At 45.6% G+C, this 21,795-nt stretch overlaps 1 protein-coding gene across 1 annotated transcript in view; it reads left to right on the plus strand.

Moving 5' to 3' along the window:
- Window positions 1-21,795, plus strand: part of COL3A1 (collagen type III alpha 1 chain) — a 2,242,195-nt gene that overhangs the window by 1,485,984 nt on the left and 734,416 nt on the right. The window contains exon 32 of the mRNA XM_068244947.1: window positions 21,243-21,296. Coding sequence (XP_068101048.1) covers window positions 21,243-21,296 — 54 coding nt within the window. The remainder of the gene's footprint in view (window positions 1-21,242; window positions 21,297-21,795) is intronic.

A 21,795-nucleotide genomic window follows, 5' to 3' on the forward strand; every position in this document is an offset into this window, starting at 1 on the left:
ACCGCCAGAGTCCACACTATGCATTGCCTGCTGGCAGTGCCACACGTCACTCCTCCTCCTACTGCTGCTGTTGTATTTATCCTGCTGCTGTCAGTGGTCTCACCGCCAGAGTCCACACTATGCATTGCCTGCTGTCAGTGCCACATGTCACTCCACCTCCTGCTGCTGCTGTATTTATCCTCCTGCTGCTGTATGTATCCTCCTGCTGTCAGTGGTCCCACCGCCAGGGTCCACACAATGCATTGCCTGCTGCCAGTGCCATACGTCACATTTTTACTTTTGTTTTTTTAAGTACACCTATTTCAATGTGAATTTCCTTTAAAAAAACACACACAAAAAACCCAAATTCACACACATGAATTTTTAACCGAATTTTGAGGTGTAAACTCTAACCGAATAAGAATTTGAATCGAATTTCGTGGTCGAAGGCGAATTCGAATGTCATGCGGACCCGAATTCGAATGTACCCGAACCGAATTTTGATACATCTGAGCATGCCTGTCTATGACTCGTAAGCCCCTTAACTTTATTCCATATGGATGACATGTAATTCAACCAACAGGGAAATTAGATGATGACCCAGACAATGATGCAAATTTAGGGTGACAACCAGTAACCTCTTGAAATGGTGACAAACCGGTGGAGGAGCTAACCAGATTATTGAATGCAAATTCCGCAAATGGAATGTAATCAGCCCATTCCTCCTGATTCTCAGAAACATACAAATGTAAATATTGCTCAAGGGTCTGGTTAGTCCTCTCAGTTTGGCCATTAGATTCTGGATGAAACCCAGGAACGAAAGACAGAGAAATGCCCATCCTGGCACAAAAACAATGCCAGAACTGAGCCACAAATTGTACCCCCCTGTCAGAGACAATGGTTTCAGGTATACCATGTAAACGAAAGACATGTTTAATGAACAACTCAGCTAATTATTTGGCCAAAGGCAATTTGACTAAGGGTACAAAGTAAGTCATCTTACTAAACCGGTCCAGATTACCATAAAACCTTGGGATGGAGGTAAATCTACTATGAAATTCATAGATAAATCTGTCCAAGGTTTACTGGGGATGTGAAGCGAAAGTAAAGATCCACTAGGAGCCGATCTGGGAGCTTTACTGCGGGCACATACAGTACAAGCTTTGACAAATGCCTTAGCATCATTTATCATTGAGGGCCACCAGACAAGACGGGATAACAATTCCAGGGTCTTCTTTTGACCAGGATGACCAACACTTTTAGACTCATGGAATTGTTGTAAAACCTGCAATCTAAATTGTGGTGGAACAAATAAGGTATGGGCTGGCTGCCCCGGTGGTGGATCATCTTGAAAAGTTTTCAAGAGACTGGATAAATCCTCTGACAGAGTGGACCTAGACAAGGCTGCAATAATACATTGAGAAGGAAGGATTGGTTCAGGAGCTTCTACCTTGGAAGAATTGACTTCAAAATTACAGGATAAAGCATCAGCTTTGGTGTTCTTTGAGTCTGGCTTGTAAATTATTTTGAAATTAAACTGAGAAAAATAAAGCCCAATGTGCTTGACGAGGATTCAGCCTTTTGCCATTTTCTATATACTCCAAATTTTTATGGTCGGTGTATACAGTGACAGGGTGAGAAGCTCCTTCCAACCAATGTCTTCATTCTTCAAATGCCCATTTAACTGCCAGTAATTCTCTGTTGCCAATATCATAATCCTGTTCAACAGAAGAGAATTTCTTGGAAAGGAAAGCACAAGGATGCAATCTCTCCGGTGTGCCTTCATACTGGGAAAGCACTGCCCCCACTACTCGCTCAGAAGCATCAACTTCAACAACAAATGGGTATTGAATGTCAGGATGGATTAAAACGGGTGCAGTAGAGAAGGCCTGTTTTAAATCCTGAAAAGCTTCGATTGCTTGTAAAGACCACTGTAAAGGGTCAGCATTTTTTTCGTAAGGTCAGTCAATGGCGCTACTTTAATAGAAAAATTCTTAATGAATTTTCTATAAAAATTAGCAAACCCCAGAAACCTTTGAAGTGCTTTGAGATCCTGAGGTTGAGGCCACTCTAGAACTGCAGATAACTTGGGTGGATCCATGGATAATCCAGAGTCAGAGATAACATAACCTAAAAAGGAAACCTGTTGGGTCTCAAAGATACACATTTGCAATTTTGCATATAGACGATCTTTTCACAATGACAATCACCAATTTTTAACAGAACTTCAGGTGTGACAGTTATAGGTTGACTCAATAGCTTTGACACAAATTGCTTCAGACAATGGTAAAGCAGAAATACCTTGGCTTTGTGCGGTAGTGAGGTCCATGAAATTACCTGCCACCCCACTATCCACAAAAGCCTGACCATCAAAAGACTTGTCACTCCAGATAATATTGCAAGGTAATAATAAACGATTCTTATGAGGAGATACCTGACTGCCTAGGTGAGTTTCCTCGATCTCACCCAGGCGCTGGAGTTTTCCGGCTTCTTTACAGGGCAGGAGCGGACCATATGACCTGAAGCTCCACTGTACAGACAAAGACCCATAGAGCGTCTTCTAGTTTTTTCGGCAACAAATAACTTAGAAGCCCCCAATTGCATGGGTTCTGGATCATCTAACCCAGATGGTTTTGGAGGAGAAACAGGAGGTGGCAGGACTGGAACTGAAGTGGACCAGTTAGGACGGAATGAAGAAGACTTCTCCTGATGTCTCTCCCTGAGACATCGATCTATCTAAATAGATAATTTGATGAGATCTTTAAGTGTGTCTGGAATCCCGACCCTGGCTAGCTCATCTTTCAGTTGTTTAGAAATAGAGATGTCCCGAACGGTTCACCGGCGAATGGTTCCTGGCAAAATTCGGTGGTTCGCGTTCGCCTGCCAAAGGCGAACTTTTCCGGAAGTTCGATTCGCCCCATAATGCTCTATTGAGCAAAACTTTGACCCTCTACATCACAGTCAGCAGGCACATTGTTGCCAATCAGACTGCTCGAGCCCCCCCCCCCCCCCCCTTATACAAGCAAGGTGCTTGTGCCATTTGACTCACTCGTCTGCCTACACTAATTAGTTAAGGGAGAGCTTCCTCCCTCCTCTCCTTCTACCTATTCCCTCCTCCCTCCTACGGGAGGGAGGAGGGTCTCATCTGCCAGGGAATTACAGTATTTCAAAAGCCAGCTTACATACCATGGCTGGTATAAATGTTGTTTGTCTTGACTAATTTTTCTCTTGGATTGAGCATAAATGGTACATGCTAGGCTAGCTTCAGTTAGTAGTGTTGGTGGTACAGCGGTCAAGGTACTTGCCCACCACACAGTGAGACCTGGGTTGAATTCCCAGCCACGGTATGTAAGCTGGCTTTTGAAATACTATAATTCCCTGGCAGATGAGACCCTCCTCCCTCCGGTAGGACCTTTGAAACATGTTTTCTATCATTTTTCCAGCCAGTAGAAATTTTTTTAAATTTGTAAGTTCGCCTCCTCATTGAAGTCTATTGCGGTTCGCGAACTTTTTTGCGAACCGAGCTTTCCGCGGAGGTTCGTGAACAGGGTTCGCGAACCGAAAATCGGAGGTTTGAGACATCACTATTCAGAAAGACCAAATCTAAATTGGAGCTTCAGAGATGCATCACACCATACTGTATCCCCTGACCATTGGCGGAATTCCGTAACGTACTCCTCCTGTCTACCCTGACGGAGTGACTGAAGGACCATCTCTGCTGCGGCCCCTTTACTTGTATCCTCATAAAGTTCAGCCAATGCTTCACAAAGAGTCGCAGAACTAGAGAGTGCCGGATGCTGCTGATCCACCAATCGTAGTGCCCAGGCCTGCGGTTCCCCTTGTAACAAGGATATAACAGCTCCAACATGAGTATTTTCACTAGCGTAAGTTCTTGGTAGAAGCGAAAAATGCAAATAACAGGCACTGCGAAACAGTCTAAACTTGGTTCTATCTCCCGAAAATCTTTCTGGCAAAGGAAGTTTAGGCTCGGGAGCAAGAGACACAGCTTGGTCCACTGGAACAGGAGCAGGAACTAGGTTTTCTATAGGAATAGATATTGGACCAGCAGGCGGAGCAGGAGTCGAGGGTGCTGCTGGATTGTGTAACTGCTCCTGGATTTGTGAATAACTCCTTTGAACTTCCTCGACTGAAATTCAAAGTTGAGAGACAAGTTCACATAGGATCTCCATCTGGGAACGCTCCCCATTACCATTCATCTTGGTAATATATTGCGGTATTTTGGCACGTGATAATGTAACGTCAGGCTTGGCAAGTTATCAGCTCACAGCTCAGCTCCTATGCCCCAATCTATCCACACCTTCTTCACCCTGTGTGGCACATCCCTGCTTGAACGGGAGGTGAGGAAACAACACCTGCCCAACTTCGGTTACACCCAGGCCTTGTAGGTGGAAGGTATAGGAGCTGAACATAGAGTGAGCTATGTAACTCACCAGAATCTAACAGGAGATAAGCAAAGTCCAGTAACAATCTGAGGTCATACACGTGCAATCAGAAGTATCGAGGTACACAAGGAGCAGGTAAAATGAAGGTCAGGTAATCCTAGGTCAGTCTGGGCAGAGATCAGAGAGTAGTCAGGGATCAGGCAGAAGGTCTGTTCAGGCGGCAGGCAGAGAGTAGTCAGATTCCAGGCAGAGAGTAGTCAGATTCCAGGCAGAGGTCGGTTCACAGGTAATCAATAAGCAGTAAATCACACCCAGCAAAGCAAACAGCCAAAGCTATCACGGGCAATGACAGAAAGCACTAAACAGGTATAAATACTTCATGCAACCAAGCAGTGGTCGACCACATGCACACAGCAGCCAATCACACGCAGCCAATAATCCTGTTTAAGTGTCAGCTAAAGAGATCAGCTGACACAGGTAGCAATACATGTTAGCTTACTAACCACTCAGCTGACCAGCAAACCTCCTGACTGTGTGTCAGCTATAGCATACTGGTTAAGGGCATTGCCTCTGATGTGGGAGGAGGGGTGGCAGTGGCTAGCTTGACATCTAACCTTGTACAAATGGGGTCTTTCATGCTGTCCTGCCTGTTGAAGGACCCCTGTATAAAAAAGCTGAAGGACAAGGACTTGTACTGGGTGGCAACACTACTGGACCCTCGGTATAAGCACAAAGTGGCAGAACTGTTACCAAATTACAATCAGTCAGAAAAGGATGAACAAGTTCCACAGCAGCCTACGAGGTATGCTGTACACTGCATTAAATGGTGATGTCACAGCACAACAGCAAAGAGGTACCCGGAATCCTCCTCCTCCTCCCATGGCAACGCCGGCAAGGACAGCACAGTCTTCGGATGTGATGTTGGACATGCACAACTTTTTTTGTCCGATGCATCACCACAGCACCTCAGGATCCACCCTCTGAGAACGCCTCGACTGCAAGGTAGCGAACTACCTGGCCATAACTGCCGATATCGACACTCTGAGGAGCGATGAACCTCTGGACTATTGGGTGTGTACGCTTGACTTGTGTCCTGAACTCTCACAATTTGTCATTGAATTTCTCTCTTGCCCCACCTCAAGCGTCCTGTCAGAGGGGACCTTCAGCGCAGCAGGAGGGATTGTCACTGAGAAGCGTAGTCGATTAGGTCAGAAAAGTGTGGATTACCTCACATTTATAAAAATGAATGAGGCATGGATCCCAGAGGGCTACTGCCTGCTCGAAGACTTTTAAGTCAGTCCCCACCCAGCATCTCTGCACGCTGCATGACTGACGGTCTGACTGACTTCTCCGCCACCACCAACAGTGTCTAGACCAGGACTCCACTCCACAGGTGGATCCTGATTTCTTTCTTATAGCAGTGGCCGCTAAAAACAATAATGTTTATGGCATGTGTACATGCCTATTTTTTCTGGCCTATGGTGCTGAACTGTGGCAGCAAAAAACAAAACAAAAATGGCATGTACATGATGACAATTCCCCTTCATGATTACCTTGTCGTGGTGAGGAGGCTTGCATATCACAATGAAGCAATGACCTATTTGAGTGTTGGGGGCACATCCAAGAGGAGGAGGTTGTTGCTTCATTGTGGACAGACCAAATTCAATCGATCAGCTGCATACGTTTTGGCAGAACCTTTGGTCACCTCAGGTGGTCATTAAATAAAGCCTACTAGGCCAACACTGAGCCCACACTGCAGAACCACTGTTTTCTGGGTCACTTTACTGTCATTGAGCTACCACATCCCAACCATAGGGGCTGGAATTCCACCATGGCCTGCACTCTCACCAATATGCGCACATTAGCACGGCGGCCACTACACAAAGATTGTGGCCGAGAGGACTAACGTTTAAGGTCGGGTGCATACATGGCATAAACGCTTGCGGAGCGAGAAACGCAGTTTATGCAGCAATGTTAGTCTATGAAACAAAGAAGGACCACCGTTCCACCTGTGATTTACAGTAAGCGTTCTGCAGATGCTTGCAGTGTTGCATGATTTGCAGGCTGGCTGCCAAAACGCACATAATGAAAGTCTATGGTAACACATATATGCCTTGCGTTTTCTACTAAACGACCGCCTCATTCCAATTGGCAAGAGCTCCAGGACTGCCTAACGCGTGCAGTCCTGGGGGGGTTGTTTTACTGTGGATTGCGCGTGCTGATGCTCTGCTCCGTCATCAGTCTCCCAGCACCACTAGGGACTGTTAGACTGGTAAAACCGCCGTCTATTTACATCGTACAGTGTTGCGCTCTACGGCAGCGCTGTACTGGGAAGCAGGGAAGCGATCCACTGCCATAGGCTAGAGCCCATGACAGCTGATCATGCTGATTTGCTGGCGGGGGGAGGGAAGGACGGGATTTAAAAAAAATAACCATTTTTATAAAAAAATAAATAAACATCCCAGCAGGGATCACAGCCCACCAACAGAAAGGGTAGAAAGGAAGGGGGGGGTCACTTGTGTGCTGAGTTGTACGGCCCTGCGGCTAGGCCTTAAAGCTGCAGTGGCCTTAATTGTACAAAATAGCCTGGTCACTAGGCGATGTAAGTCCAGAGTCCTCAAGTATTTAATTAAAAAAGTAAAGATCTCTGATGTGTTTCCGCTTCCTGTTGTCTTCCTAATGAGTTGCATATATTGAAATTTAACCACTTACCGACCGCCCACTACCTATGGGCGTCGGCAAGGTGGCTCCCCCAGGAACGCGTAATGCCAATCGGCTATGGCACCTGTGGGACGGATTAGCCGGGGATCGCGCGCATAGATGCGCGTGCATCCGCTGGCATTAGGCTCCGCCCACCCACGACGTCAACCTGCCGGCCAATTAGCAGCACCGGCGGGTTGTAAACACCCCGATCCCGCCGATCTAAGTGTATAATACACTTTGTTAAGCTAACAAAGTGTATTATACTGGCTGCCTCCTCCCTGGTGGTCCCAGTGATTGAGCGACCATCAGGGGAGGAGGCAGCTGTGTATGTTAACCCACCAGCACACTGATCCTGCCCCCTGATCGCCCACAGCACCCCTCAGACCCCCCTGATCACCCCCTCAGATCACTGTTTGCACCCAATCACCCCCCTAATCACCAATCAATCACCCCTTGTCACTATCTGTCAACACTATATTTTAGATTAGGTCCTAAACTGCCCCCTGGGGGCTCCTGATCACCCCCCCCCACACACACACACACACCCTCAGATCCTCCCCAGACCCCCCGTGTACTGTATACATCTATTCTCCCCTGTAATCACCCACTGATCACCTGTCAATCACCCATCAATCACCCCCTGTCACTGCCACCCTTCAGATCGGACCCTAACCTGCCCCTTGCGGGCACCTGATCACCCCCTCCCCCACACCCTCAGATCGCCTTCAGATCACCTCCCAAGTGCATTGTTTACATCTGTTCTCCCCTCTAATCACCCACTGATCACCCATCAATCACCCCCTGTCACCACCTGTCACTGCTAGCCATCAGATCAGACCCTAATCTTCCCCTTGCGGGCACCCAATTACCCGCCCACACCCTCAGATCTCCCTCAGACCCCCCTGATCACCTCGCCAGTGCATTGCTTGCATCTATTCTCCCCTCTAATCACACCCTGATCACCTATCAATTACCCCGTCACCCCCTGTCACTGCTACCTATCAGATCAGACCCTAATCTGCCCATTGCAGGCACCAAAACACCCGCCCACACCCTCAGATCACCCTCAGACCCCCTCCCCCCTTATCACCTTCCCAGTGCATTATTTACATCTGTTCTCCCTTCTAATCACCCTCTGATCACCCTCTGATTACCCTCTGACAGCACCTGTCACTGCTAACCATCAGATCAGACCTGAATCTTCCCCTTGTGGGCACCCAATTACCCGCCCACACCCTCAGACCCCCCCTGATTACCTCGTCAGTGCATTGCTTGCATCTATTGTCCCCTCTAATCACACCCTGATCAGCTATCGATCACCCAGTCACCACCTGTCACTGCTACCCATCAGTTCAGACCCTAATCTGCCCCTTGTGGGCACCCAATCCCCCGCCCACACCCTCAGATCTCCCTCAGCCCCCCCCCCCCCCCCGATCACCTCCCCAGTGCATTGATTGCATCTATTTTCCCCTCTAATCACCCACTGATCACCCATCAATCACCCCCTGTCACCACCTGTCACTGCTACCCATCATACCCATCAGATCAGACCCTCATCTGCCCCTTGCGGGCACCCAATCACCCGCCCACACCCTCAGATCACCCTCAGACCCCCCCCCCCCCATCACCTCCCCAGTGCATTGATTGCATCTATTCCACCCTCTAATCACACCCTGAGACACCCATTAATCACCTCCTGTCACCACCTGTCACCCCCTAGCACACCTACCCATCAGATCAGGCCCTAATTTGCCCCGTGTGGGCTCCTGATCACTCAGCCAAACACTCAGATCCCCCTCAGACCCCTTCCTATCACCTTCCCAGTGCATTGATTGCATCTATTCTCCCCTCTAATCACCCCCTGAGACACCCATCAATCACCTCCTGTCACCCCCTAGCACTCCTACCCATCAGATCAGGCCCTAATCTTCCCCCTGCGGGCTTCTGATTACCCGGCCAAACCCTCCCCCGCCCCACCGCAGTGACAGAATTTTTTTTTCTGATCACTGCAAAAAACACTGTACAATAACTGTGGCGCTGTAAAGATCCGTTTGATTTTTTTTTTTTTATCAAAACTCAGTGACCACAGTTTTCTACTTCAGAAGTACTCCCTTTTGCTAGGTAGGTGCTCTTTTTTCTGGGTAGTCTCAGAGGAATACCTCTTAAATTTAGCAGTCCACCATGGCAAAAAAGGGATATTCCGCTGAAGAGGCCGCTGAGTTTCTGGTCCAGTGGGGTGAGTGCGATTGGGAAGCCTCATCCGACGAATCATCCGGGTCAGAATACGAACCGGTGAACAGCAGTGGCTCTCTGACCAAAAGCAATGATGAGGTTGAGATCCCGGCTAGAGCCAGGCGTACCACACCCCATGTCACTGGACTCAAGGGCAGCAGAGTGGTGCTAGTGCTGATCCGAGTTTTCTTGGTGAGGCATGCACCAGCAGCATAGCATCTCCTGGACCTAGCACCAGTACTACCGTAGACCCTGGTGAAGTGGCGAGCACCAGCATGGTGTAACGCTTGGTGGTGTATCCTCTACGGTCAGCGCGCAAAGCGCACTCTGACGTAAAGGAGACACACACACAAGACACAAGCAAGGCATAAAACTATGAACTCTTAGGGTATAGTGCGAACACACTGGTGGAGGAGAGGACTGACTCCAGCAGGAGATGTGGCACACAGAGCAGGCGTAGCTCCGAGCAACCACAACAACACTTAACAAAGGTTGCTCAGCGCAAAAGTAGCGCTGAACGTTCATAACCAGAACTCAGAGAGAAAAGGACAGGCTGACAGAATGAACGCTTGCTAATCTAGTCACTCCTCAGTGACAGCAAGCATTCACAAACAGGACAGACTGGAACAAGGCAGCCACTCGCGACCGCAGCTATGGCTTACCTCACAAGAACAGGACTGGAAGGATTCTCTACTCCTCCACAGGAGATGGCGCAAGACAAAGGCAGAGCAAGAAAGAAGTAAAGGAAATACACAAATATATACAGTAATTCGCGTCGCAATATGGAAATTAACAAACGCGCTAGTATGCGTATATATTGGCAATGAGCCAATATATGATGCAACACTAACTAAGAAGCAATAATCTGCAACGCAATATGGAAAATAACAAACGCGCTAGTATGCGTATATATTGGCAATGAACCAATATATGACGCAAGACTAACAAAATAACAAATCTAACTGAGATACAAATATACTGGCGAACCAATATATATGCACGTATCAGGAACTAACTACGGTCCCGAAGGACACACATAAACAAGGACTGAGACAAACGGAATGAACGCTTGCTAATCCAGTCACTGCCTCAGCGGCAGGCGTTCATACGTACACAAACACACAGGAGAGAGATAGTCAATAGCAACCGCAGCTATATGACTAATCTCCAGGAACAGTACTGGAAGGATTCACTGCTCCTCCGCAGGAGCCAGTGCAATCCACACGAGATAACACGAGAACCAGGAACAGAGGCCCAGGAGTAACAGCTTAGACAGACTGAGACTGAAACTATGACGGGCGGGGAGTACAGCAGGAAGCAACTATTTATACTGAGGTCATCAAATGGGAGTGGACATGCAAATTCCCACACAGGTGAATGGTAATCAGTCACAAGCTGACAGCAGGAAAAGGCAGACAAAACTATGCAACCCGCATGAAAGGAATTGCAGCTTAGCTGCTACAGGCAATGTTTGAATTCACAAGAGCATCTCAAGCTGCCATGAACTGCAGAGCTGATGCAGATGGAATCAACACTTAATGTGTACCACATGTGTGACACTTTTTTGCAGCCTAGGTGAGCTAAGGGGCCCAACGTCCTATGAGTACCTTTAGGATTTTACATGTCATTTTAAGGCATTTGGTTTCTAGACTACTCCTCACGGTTTAGGGCCCCTAAAATGCCAGGGCAGTATAGGAACCCCACAAGTGACCCCATTTTAGAAAGAAGACTCCCCAAGGTATTCTGTTAGGTGTATGATGAGTTCATAGAAGATTTTATTTTTTGTCACAAGTTAGTGGAAATTGACACTTTGTGGAAAAAGAAACAATAAAAATCAATTTCCGCTAACTTGTGACAAAGAATAAAATCTTCTATGAACCCACCATACTCCTAACGGAATACCTTGGGGTGTCTTTCTAAAATGGGGTCACTTGTGGGGTTCCTATACTGCCCTGGCATTTTAGGGGCCCTAAACCGTGAACAGTAGTCTGAAAATTAAATGCCTCAAAATGACCTGTGAAATCCTAAAGGTACTCATAGGACTTTGGGCCCCTTAGCGCACCTAGGCTGCAAACAAGTGTCACACATGGGGTATGGCTGTACTCAGGAGAAGTAGTATAATGTGTTTTGGGTTGTATTTTTCACATACCCATGCTGGGTGGGAGAAATATCTTTGTAAATGGACAATTATATGTAAAGAAATCAAAACATTCAAATTTACAGAGACATTTCTCTCACCCAGCATGGGTATGTGTAAAAATACACCCCAAAACACATCATACTATTTCTCCTGAGCACGGTGATACCACATGTGTGACACTTTTTTGCAGCCTAGGTGCGCTAAGGGGCCAAAGTCCTATGAGCACCTTTAGGCTTTACAGGGGTGCTTACAATTTAGCAACCCCCAAAAATGCCAGGACAGTAAACACACCCCACAAACGACCCCATTTTGGAAAGTAGACACCCCAAAGTATTCAGAGAGGGGCATGTTGAGTCCGTGGCAGATTTCATTTTTTTTTGTCACAAGTTAGCAGAAATGGAACCTTTTTTTTTTTTTTTTTTGTGTCACAAAGGGCTTGATTCAGAAAAGGGTGCTGAGTGTTAGCACGCCAGTGAAAAGCCACTTTGCATGTGCTAACATGCTTTGCACGTGCTAAGTAGTTAGCACATGCAAACTACTTAGCACCGTAGTTAGCACATGTAAACTACTTAGCACCGTAGTTAGCACATGTAAACTACTTAGCACCCTACTTTTTTTAAAAAAATCAGTGTTTATTCAACAAAGAATAGAAACATATGACAGAATATGCAGTGTAGCAGTGCGCCTTCTAACTTTTCCAACAGTAGCTTCAGCGTCAATTATCACTGTGGAAGATGAGAGGTATTGTTAACAATAATATAATGATCGTCACATAAAATAGAGCTCAGATTGAATTAAAATTTCCAAATATTCTATCTTTTTCAAGATCATAATTATCAAGACCAGGGGTATCTAACCATGGAGCCTAGTACCCTAGTTAGCACGGTGCTAAGTAGTAGTTTGCATGTGCTAACTACGGTGCTAAGTAGTTTGTATGTGCTAACTACTTAGCACCCTAGTTAGCACGCCCAAAGCCTTTAGGCGTGCTAACTGGGTTAGCACTGTTTACTGAATCGAGCCCAAAGTGTCATTTTCCGCTAACTTGTGACAAAAAATAAAATATTTTATGAACTCACCATGCCTCTTAGTGAATACTTTGGGATGTCTTCTTTCCAAAATGGGGTCATTTGGTCAGGGGCGTCTCCAGCCATTTTGTCACTCCAGGCGAGAAATCCTGTGGGCCCCCCACCCCCCCGTGATTGCCCCCAGTCCCATACCCCCCACCCCTCGTGGTGAACCCCACCCCCAAGACCCCCAAAAATCATAATGCAGCAGCGTTTCACCAGAAAATACACTTATTGCGGCATGGGTTCACCAGACAATAGTTGTAATGCAGCAGAGCGTTTCACCATAAAATATACTTATTGCGGCATGCACACACACTCACCACACACAGTACACACACACACACACGTACATACACACTATATACGCTCACACACACACCGCACACAACATACACACTATACACAGTACACACACACACACACACTTTAGACACGCACAGTACACACACTATACACACACACACACACACACACACACACACACACACACACACACACACACACACACACACTACACTATACACACACACACACAGATCACACTATACACAGAACACAGTAGACATACACTATACACTCACACTACACTATACACACACACACACACACACTACACTATACACAGACACACACACACACACTATGCTGCTACCAGGGGAGGACTGGGACCTTCTGGCCTGGGGGGAAACACAGACTAGAGGCCCGTTATCATGGCAGCCTCAGCCCAAATTATGTCACACACTCACCCCATGTCATATATGCCAGTAATCACGTGGAGCTCCGATGCGGAAATACAGCAAGGACACTCTGTGAACAGTGTGACAGGAAAAGTACAGGCATCAGGGGGGCACAATACATTTTGAGGGACAACGGCCGAGGTTTCCGTCTTGTCTATAATTCGTGGTTATCGCACTCCATGATTATCGCACCTGACATCCACATTAGCCCAAGATTTTCCAACATCTCAGATTGATAGATTCAACCAATTTCCACCCAAAATTTTTTATCCGATTTGCTAATATCAAAACGGTTGGTCAATCGGCTGTCAAGTCAACAGAAGTATGGCCACTGTAATTCCCTCAAGGCCAATCCCCCTATGCCCCCCCCCCCCCAACACACACGCACACATACACCTACCTGTGTCCTCCCCTTCACCACCAACTCTACTAATCCCGGTTTTCACTACCTTATAGTGTGTCTGATCCCTTATGCAGAGAAATAATGAGGAGAGAAAAGCTGAAAGAGAGGGAAGAAGATATTTGCCTCACCAGGATTGCACTTTAAGGAAAGGGGGGGGGGGGGGAAGGCTGCGCATCCCTAAACGCATGTCGCAATTGAATGGTTAATCGCACAGGCATACACCGCCTCTGCCAGACTGAAAAATGCATGCCCTGCATCCAAGACATGTGCTAACATTTATTAAACTAGGAGGTACTTTAGCTTCCAATATGGTTTGCATGCAAAGTATATTATACTAGACACTTGCACCACGGTGAGGCAGACCTCCGGGCAAGTGACCTAACCTAAATTTAAAACCTTGGGAGCAGCTATGCAAAAAAAATGTGTAACTTACATTTGGTAGAACAGCAAGGAGAACGCCAGCGCATATCACTAAGGCTGCATCTGAAATGACCACCAGCTCAGTGTGTAGCACCTATATAGACTTTCTGCACACTTCGCATTCAATTCAGATGCAAAGGATTGCACTTTTATTTAGCTTTCCTGTATGACAAGAAGACACAGCCAGCCAGCACTAGGGGAAGAGGGAAACAAAGGTGAATGAAGGAGGCTGGTGCACACCAAGAGTGCTTCAGAGCGCTTTTCAAATTTACAGCGATTTGAAAAGTGCTGGGCTAATGTTACCCTATGAGGGTGTTCCCACAGCAGTGTTGTGATTTTTTAAAATCTCAAACATGCTGCAGGTAGCATTTATTGGAGCGATTTTTTCAAAAATCGCTTCACAAAGTTGCATTCACGAATTGCTAGCGATTGCTATTGCGATTTTGTCATGCACTAGCCCAGAGATAGGAGGAGTGGAGAGAGACTGAGAGTAGCCTGAGATGGAGCAGAGAGCTTATCTGTATTGCAGTCCCACATTACACAGAGACTAGTTGCTGGTAATAGGACTGCTGTCCCTGCCAGTCTCCCACACAAGTCAGCAAGCAGCCCTCCTGGAGTCTAGGGACTGTCAAAACTTTTCAACCTGTTTAACACCTTATCTGCACATGCAGTCATTTTAACAATGTGGAGAGACCAGACAGATTTTTTCCCATGGACCCTCCTCTGCATCATGCTGTGTATATTTACCAGCTTGCCTGCCCTCTAATTGCACTTTTATCAGCTAGCCCAGTGTTTTACATTGCCTTACAACAACAAACCTGAATACAGCAGACACAGGACCAACCCTAAATCACTGAATGAAAGGCGGCCTGGGGGGAAGTCAATGCCTGGCTGCTACACAGTCTCTACATCCACCAGTTACCAGTAGCAGAGAGAGAGGGACTGAATGAATCTTAGGACTCAGGAGCTGATGCTGTACTCGGGTCCCTGACTAGGATGAGTGCCTTCTCTCACTGACTCATTCATGGCTGTGGTTCTTTGAATCATTGAGCTGAAGGAAATGAATGAATCAGTCAGTGAATCAGTGATGAGTCGAGTCAGGCGCTGCTGCTGCTGTGTAACCTGATACCTGAGTGATCTGAGAGGCATTTCTTCTCTCATTACTCAGTGCAGAAGCGCCCTTCCCTCCTCCTGTCGCTCTAGGCAAGAATTTATACCTGCCTAATGGCTCAGACGCCTCTGCATTTGGGGGATATTTATGCTATCCTGGAATTCTAGCACCTCATGAAACATGACAGGTGCTCAGAAAAGTCAGAGATGCTTCAAACTGGGGAAATTCACTTTTTGCACCATAGTTTGTAAACGCTATAACTTTTACCCAAACAAAAAAAAATCCAATAAGTGTCTGTTTATTGATCAAAGACATGTAGCACAATAAATGTAGACAAAAATGTATATAGAAACTTTACTTTATTTGAAAAATGTCAGCACAGAAAGTTTAAAAAAATCATTTTTTTGAACAAAATTCATGTCTTTTTTGATGAATATAATAAAAACTAAAAATCACAGCAGCAATCAAATAGCACCAAAAGAAAGCTGTTTTAGTGACAAGAACAGGAGGTAAAATTCATTTAGGTGGTAGGTTGTATGACCGAGCAATAAACCTTTAAAGTTGCAGTGGTCTGAATGGAAAAAAAGTGTCTGGCCCTTAGAGTCATCAGGCAAAATGTAATAAAATAAGTGCTACTTACCGGGGACTTCCTCCAGCCCCAAGCTCCCAGCCTGTCCCTCGCCGGAGTTCTGCCTGTAGCCGTTCGCCTCAGCTCCGTCCCGGTCCCCGGCGATGACGTCAGGGCGACCTCCAGGTCGGCCTGTACTGCGCCTGCACGAGCGGCGCTGTTAATCACTGCCACGTGGGCTGGAGCGGACTGCGCAGGCTCAGTACAGGCCGACCCCGCAGCCGTTCGCCGCAGCTCCGACCCGGTCCCCGGCGATGACGTCAGAGTGACCTCCAGGTGGACCGCCACTTGGGCCGGAGCGGACTGCTCAAGCTCAGAACTACTGCACCTGCGCAGTCCGCTCCGGCCCACGTGGCGGTGATTGAGAGGGACATCCTGGGAGCTTGGAGCTGGAGGAAGCCCCTGGTAAATACCACTCATTTTACTTTACGTTGCCTGATGACTCCTTTAAGTGGTTAAAAACACAAAGAAAACGCATACGCATACAAATGCACGCAATACGCATGAAAAATACATCTGCGTAAAAAAAGCAAAATGCAAATGCACCAAAAACGCAGTAAAAACGCATTACCTGAACGCAAACCCCCCTGCGGAAAACGCCAGATTTAAACGCAATACTATATTTGAACCTAGCCTCAGTTCTAAGAGTCTCAACTATTAACAACTCTTTGCGGTGCATTAAATGCTGAGTTTGGTCTGTCAGTGTGAAGCGGGCATAAACCTTACATTACCACTCTCAATATTTTAAAGCAGCCCTTTTCCTCAAATGTACTGTGATTTCTGCGATTTAGGGATTAAAATCTGACTCTGCTTCAACTTCGTAATTTTTGGTGGGACTATTGGCATGGATGCCCCTGTCCATGTGTTAGACCCTTTGAAACAAGTTTTCACCTCTTTTGTGGCCAGAAAGAGTCCTTGTATGTTTCTAAATTTGCCTGCCCATTGAAGTCTATGAAGGTTCGCCCGGGTCATGTGAACTTGAACTTTTCTGGAAAATGTGATGTTTGCGACATCTCTACTGGAAATGCAACAGTTCAAACACAATACAGTGATAATAAGAGATGTCCTGGAGCAATAGTGGTAATATTCTACTGGTGTGCTGTTATGTGACACACAATTAAATATTACTAGAAGTGGGCACAGGTGTGAGTCAGTGCCAGTGGGCTCTGTCGGTGGACTATCAGACAGACACTGAGAATGCAACAGTTCAAACACAATACAGTGATAATAACAAATGCCCTGGAGTACTATTGTGCTTGTGTATAATGTCACAGACAATTCTAATACTGAGCACTGGGCATAATGGTGGGTGCCTGTGGGGTGTGGAGTGTTGCACACAGAAGGAAAAAAAACAGCAGAAGGATGAAGTAGCCCTCAGGGGGACTGTTTGGGATGCTTTAACAGCAAATAAGTCAGCGAGGATAAAAATAAACAGGCCTGGCTAATGCTTTCCCAGCTGAAGACAGACTGGAACACGGCAGGCACTGCAGCGTTTTTATAGGGGGTAGTGGGGGGGGGGGGCAGGGTCCGTGAGGGAGTGCAGGCTGATTGGCTGCCATGTCCCTGCTGACTGTGATGTAGGTAAGTTTAGCTCAATGATGATATATGAGGGAAGACCAAATATCACCGCGAGCATGAATACCTGATCTTCACCGAATAGTGCTCGCCGGTGCAGTGCTAGGGTCATCTCTACTTTTCTCCCCCCACTGTCCTCCTCCACATACCCTACATATATACAGTAACAGCACCGACTCACCTAACCCAAAGTTCCAGAAACGAGTGCAGACTTCTTCCTTCCTGCACGGCTCCTCCTAGTGACTGTCATGATCGCTGCTGCAGCAGGCATTGCTGGAAGTAGTAGTGCTGCAGCTCAGGTAGTTCTGATCTCTTTCCATGCAAGCTGCATAGCTTTGTCTGCCTTTCCCTGCTGTCAGCTTGTGACTGATTATCATTCACCTGTGTGGGAATCTGCATGTCTGCTCCCATTGGATGACCTCAGTATAAAGATCTGCTTCCTGCAGGACTCCTCGGGTTTTCATAGCTTCAGTTTAAGCCTGTCTTGCTGTCGCTTCAGCCCCCGATCGTGTTTCTTGTTCTAAAGATACTTTGCTGGTTTTGCATCATATATTGGTTCATTGCCCATATATATGCATACCAGCACGTTTATTATTTTCCTTGTATTCGTGTTACGTTGATACATCAGTGACGCTGATATATACGTACACGAACTGTTTATATCCTGTGTTCAGTTAGTCAGTTCTAGCACGTTGATCACCCGTGCTGAGCTAGTTATCCTGTTCCTGGTCCTGTTTGTGGATTGCGTTCATCTCTGCGAGGAGATAACGAATCCTTCTGAATCCTGTCCTGTTACCGTTTGTGGATTGCGTTCATCTCTGTGAAGAGATAGCGAATCCTTCTGAGTCCTGTTCCCTGTATTACTCCAGTCCTAGTCAGCGTTCCTGCTTATGTCATATATCGGTTTATTGCCGATATATACATATGTTAGTCAGACGTTACAAATAGTTTCATTGATAGCTGTAATTGTAATACGCTAGGAAAACATACTTATTGTATATTTGTCTGTGTTACGTTCATCTATCTTGATCCTGCTATTTCCTGACTATCCTGTCCTGTCTTTGTGAGGCACGCCATCGCTGCAACGCATTGGCTGCCTCATTCCAGTCTGTCTTGTTGTGGACGCTTGCTGTCACTAAGTAGCGGCTAGCTAGCAAGCGTTCATTCTGTCTACCTGTCCTGATTTTCTCAGTTCTGGTTTATGCGCTCAGCGCTACTTTGCGCTGAGACGTTATAGCGAAAGCATTGTTTGTGGCTGTCGGATCTGCACCGGCTCTGTGCGCCACAATCTCCTTTTGGAGTCAGTCCTCCCCTCCACTATACTGGGGATAGCCTGTTTCCTTGTGCTAGTGTGTGTACCTCCTCCACGTCAGCTCATGCGTTGCATGCTGACTGTGGAGAATACACCACCAAGCCTTACAGTGACTCTATGATGCGATCAGCATTAGCGGGGGGAGTGGCGAATGGGCGATGCATCCGGATTTGTCAAATTCAACTTGGAGAAATGACATCAGAATTTGAATCTACGGATCCCAAATCTTTCACAAGATTTGATGGATTTGTGGATTCGACTGATTCGTCATCCCACCCCTACCACAAACTGTTCGCCTACAACCAGTTCATCCCATCACTAGTACTGATATTTGGAAATCTCTGGACTGGGCAGTTTGGGCACCTGTTACATTTATAGCAGGGGTCAGTATCACTTCATACCTGTGACATTCATTGAATGAATTGTATTTACAGTATATACATTTCCCTTAGCAGAAGGTTTCTTATAGTAACATTTTTTCCCTGTTTGTCTCATGAAGATTGATGCAACTATTGAAGCAAATGTTTAGTGAATAGGGCAAAATGTAGTGGATATCTTACTTATGATTGGATAGTAAATTTGAAGGTATACAGTTTGTTTAGAAATGCTATATCAGATAGTAAAAGAAGTGCGGGTCTATATGTTTGTTAAAACTTCTTTATTTCTTAAGTCTTTAGAGGAAAAAAAAGCTTTCCCTAAAGAGCAACTAAAAAGAATTAAATGATACACTGTATCCCCAAACACACTAAGGACACAGTAACTATTTTCCATGAATGTGTTTGGTAGATAAAACAGCATTTGTCTATGCTAAATCCACTTTGTGCCTTTCTCCTATTCTCCTTTTTTTATGTTCTTTAAGTGTATATATATATATATATATATATATATACAGGATCTTCTCAAAAAATTAGCATATTGTGATAAAGTTCATTATTTTCTGTAATGTACTGATAAACATTAGACTTTCATATATTTTAGATTCAAATACACACAACTGAAGTAGTTCAAGCCTTTTATTGTTTTAATATTGATGATTTTGGCATACAGCTCATGAAAACCCAAATTTCCTATCTCAAAAAATTAGCATATTTAATCCGACCAATAAAAGAAAAGTGTTTTTTAAACAAAAAAGTCAACCTTCAAATAATTATGTTCAGTTATGCACTCAATACTTGGTTGGGAATCCTTTTGCAGAAATGACTGCTTCAATGCGGCGTGGCATAGAGGCAAACAGCCCGTGGCACTGCTCAGGTGTTATGGAGGCCCAGGATGCTTTGATAGCGGCCTTAAGCTCATCCAGAGTGTTGGGTCTTGCGTCTCTCAACTTTCTCTTCACAATATCCCACAGATTCTCTATGGGGTTCAGGTCAGGAGAGTTGGCAGGCCAATTGAGCACAGTAATACCATGGTCAGTAAACCATTTACCAGTGGTTTTGGCACTGTGAGCAGGTGCCAGGTCGTGTTGGAAAATGAAATCTTCATCTCCACAAAGCTTTTCAGCAGATGGAAGCATGAAGTGCTCCAAAATCTCCTGATAGCTAGCTGCATTGACCCTGCCCTTGATAAAACACAGTGGACCAACACCAGCACCTGACATGGCACCCCAGACCATCACTGACTATAGGTACTTGACACTGGACTTCAGGCATTTTGGCATTTCCCTCTACCCAGTCTTCCTCCAGACTCTGGCACCTTGATTTCCAAATGACATGTAAAAGTTGCTTTCATCTGAAAAAAGTACTTTGGACCACTGAGCAACAGTCCAGTGCTGCTTCTCTGTAGCCCAGGTTAGGCGCTTCTGCTGCTGTTTCTGGTTCAAAAGTGGATTTATGCTTCCATCTGCTGAAAAGCTTTATGGAGATGAAGATTTCATTTTTCAGCACGACCTGGCACCTGCTCACAGTGCCAAAACCACTGGTAAATGGTTTACTGACCATGGTATTACTGTGCTCAATTGGCCTGCCAACTCTCCTGACCTGAACCCCATAGAGAATCTGTTGGATATTGTGAAGAGAAAGTTGAGAGACGCAAGACCCAACACTCTGGATGAGCTTAAGGCCGCTATCATAGCATCCTGGGCCTCCATAACACCTGAGCAGTGCCACAGGCTGATTGCCTCCATGCCACGCCGCATTGAAGCAGTCATTTCTGAAAAAGGATTCCCAACCAAGTATTGAGTGCATAACTGAACATAATTATTTGAAGGTTGACTTTTTTTGTTTTAAAAACACTTTTCTTTTATTGGTCGGATGAAATATGCTAATTTTTTGAGATAGGAAATTTGGGTTTTCATGAGCTGTACGCCAAAATCATCAATATTTACACAATAAAAGGCTTGAACTAATTCAGTTGTGTGTATTTGAATCTAAAATATATGAAAGTCTAATGTTTATCAGTACATTACAGAAAATAATGAACTTTATCACAATATGCAAATTTTTTGAGAAGATCCTGTATATATAATACAAAGTGTAAATATGAAAAGTAAGCTTTTTCTTTAATCCCAAAATATTTATTTTGCATTTTTTTTAGGGAGAACCTGGTAGCAATGGTGCTGATGGAGCTTCTGGAAAAGATGGGATGAGGGTGAGTTTGTAACATAGCATGTATCAAGCCAAAATTGCTAATAATTGAGCATGAAAGTTTCAGATGAAAAATGTGTTCCCTACCATTTTGTCTGTTAGAAAATGGTTTGTTATGCATTCACACATATTCATATTCAGTATTTTTTCTTTTTCTTCCTAAGTAGTAGTTAGCAAACACACAAACACACACACACACACACCAAAAGTAGTGGGATGTCTTTCCGAACCACTGAATTCAGGTGTTGCAATCACTACTACCAATGCCAAAGGTGTTTAAAAACATGTAAAAACATGCACGCTGGCATATAGACTACTTCTACAAATATTTATGGAAGAATGGACTGATTTTAGGAGCTCAATGAATTCCAGAGTGGTATCCTGATGAAATGCCACCTGTGCAATTTTTATTTGGGAAATGTTCTCACTTATAAATATTCCGTAGTCCACTGTTACTGGTATCAGGGCTGGATTTCTGGAAAAGCCACAAAGGCCATGGCCTA

The sequence above is a fragment of the Hyperolius riggenbachi genome, chromosome 7 (genome assembly GCF_040937935.1).
Source record: "Hyperolius riggenbachi isolate aHypRig1 chromosome 7, aHypRig1.pri, whole genome shotgun sequence".
NCBI lineage: Eukaryota > Metazoa > Chordata > Amphibia > Anura > Hyperoliidae > Hyperolius > Hyperolius riggenbachi.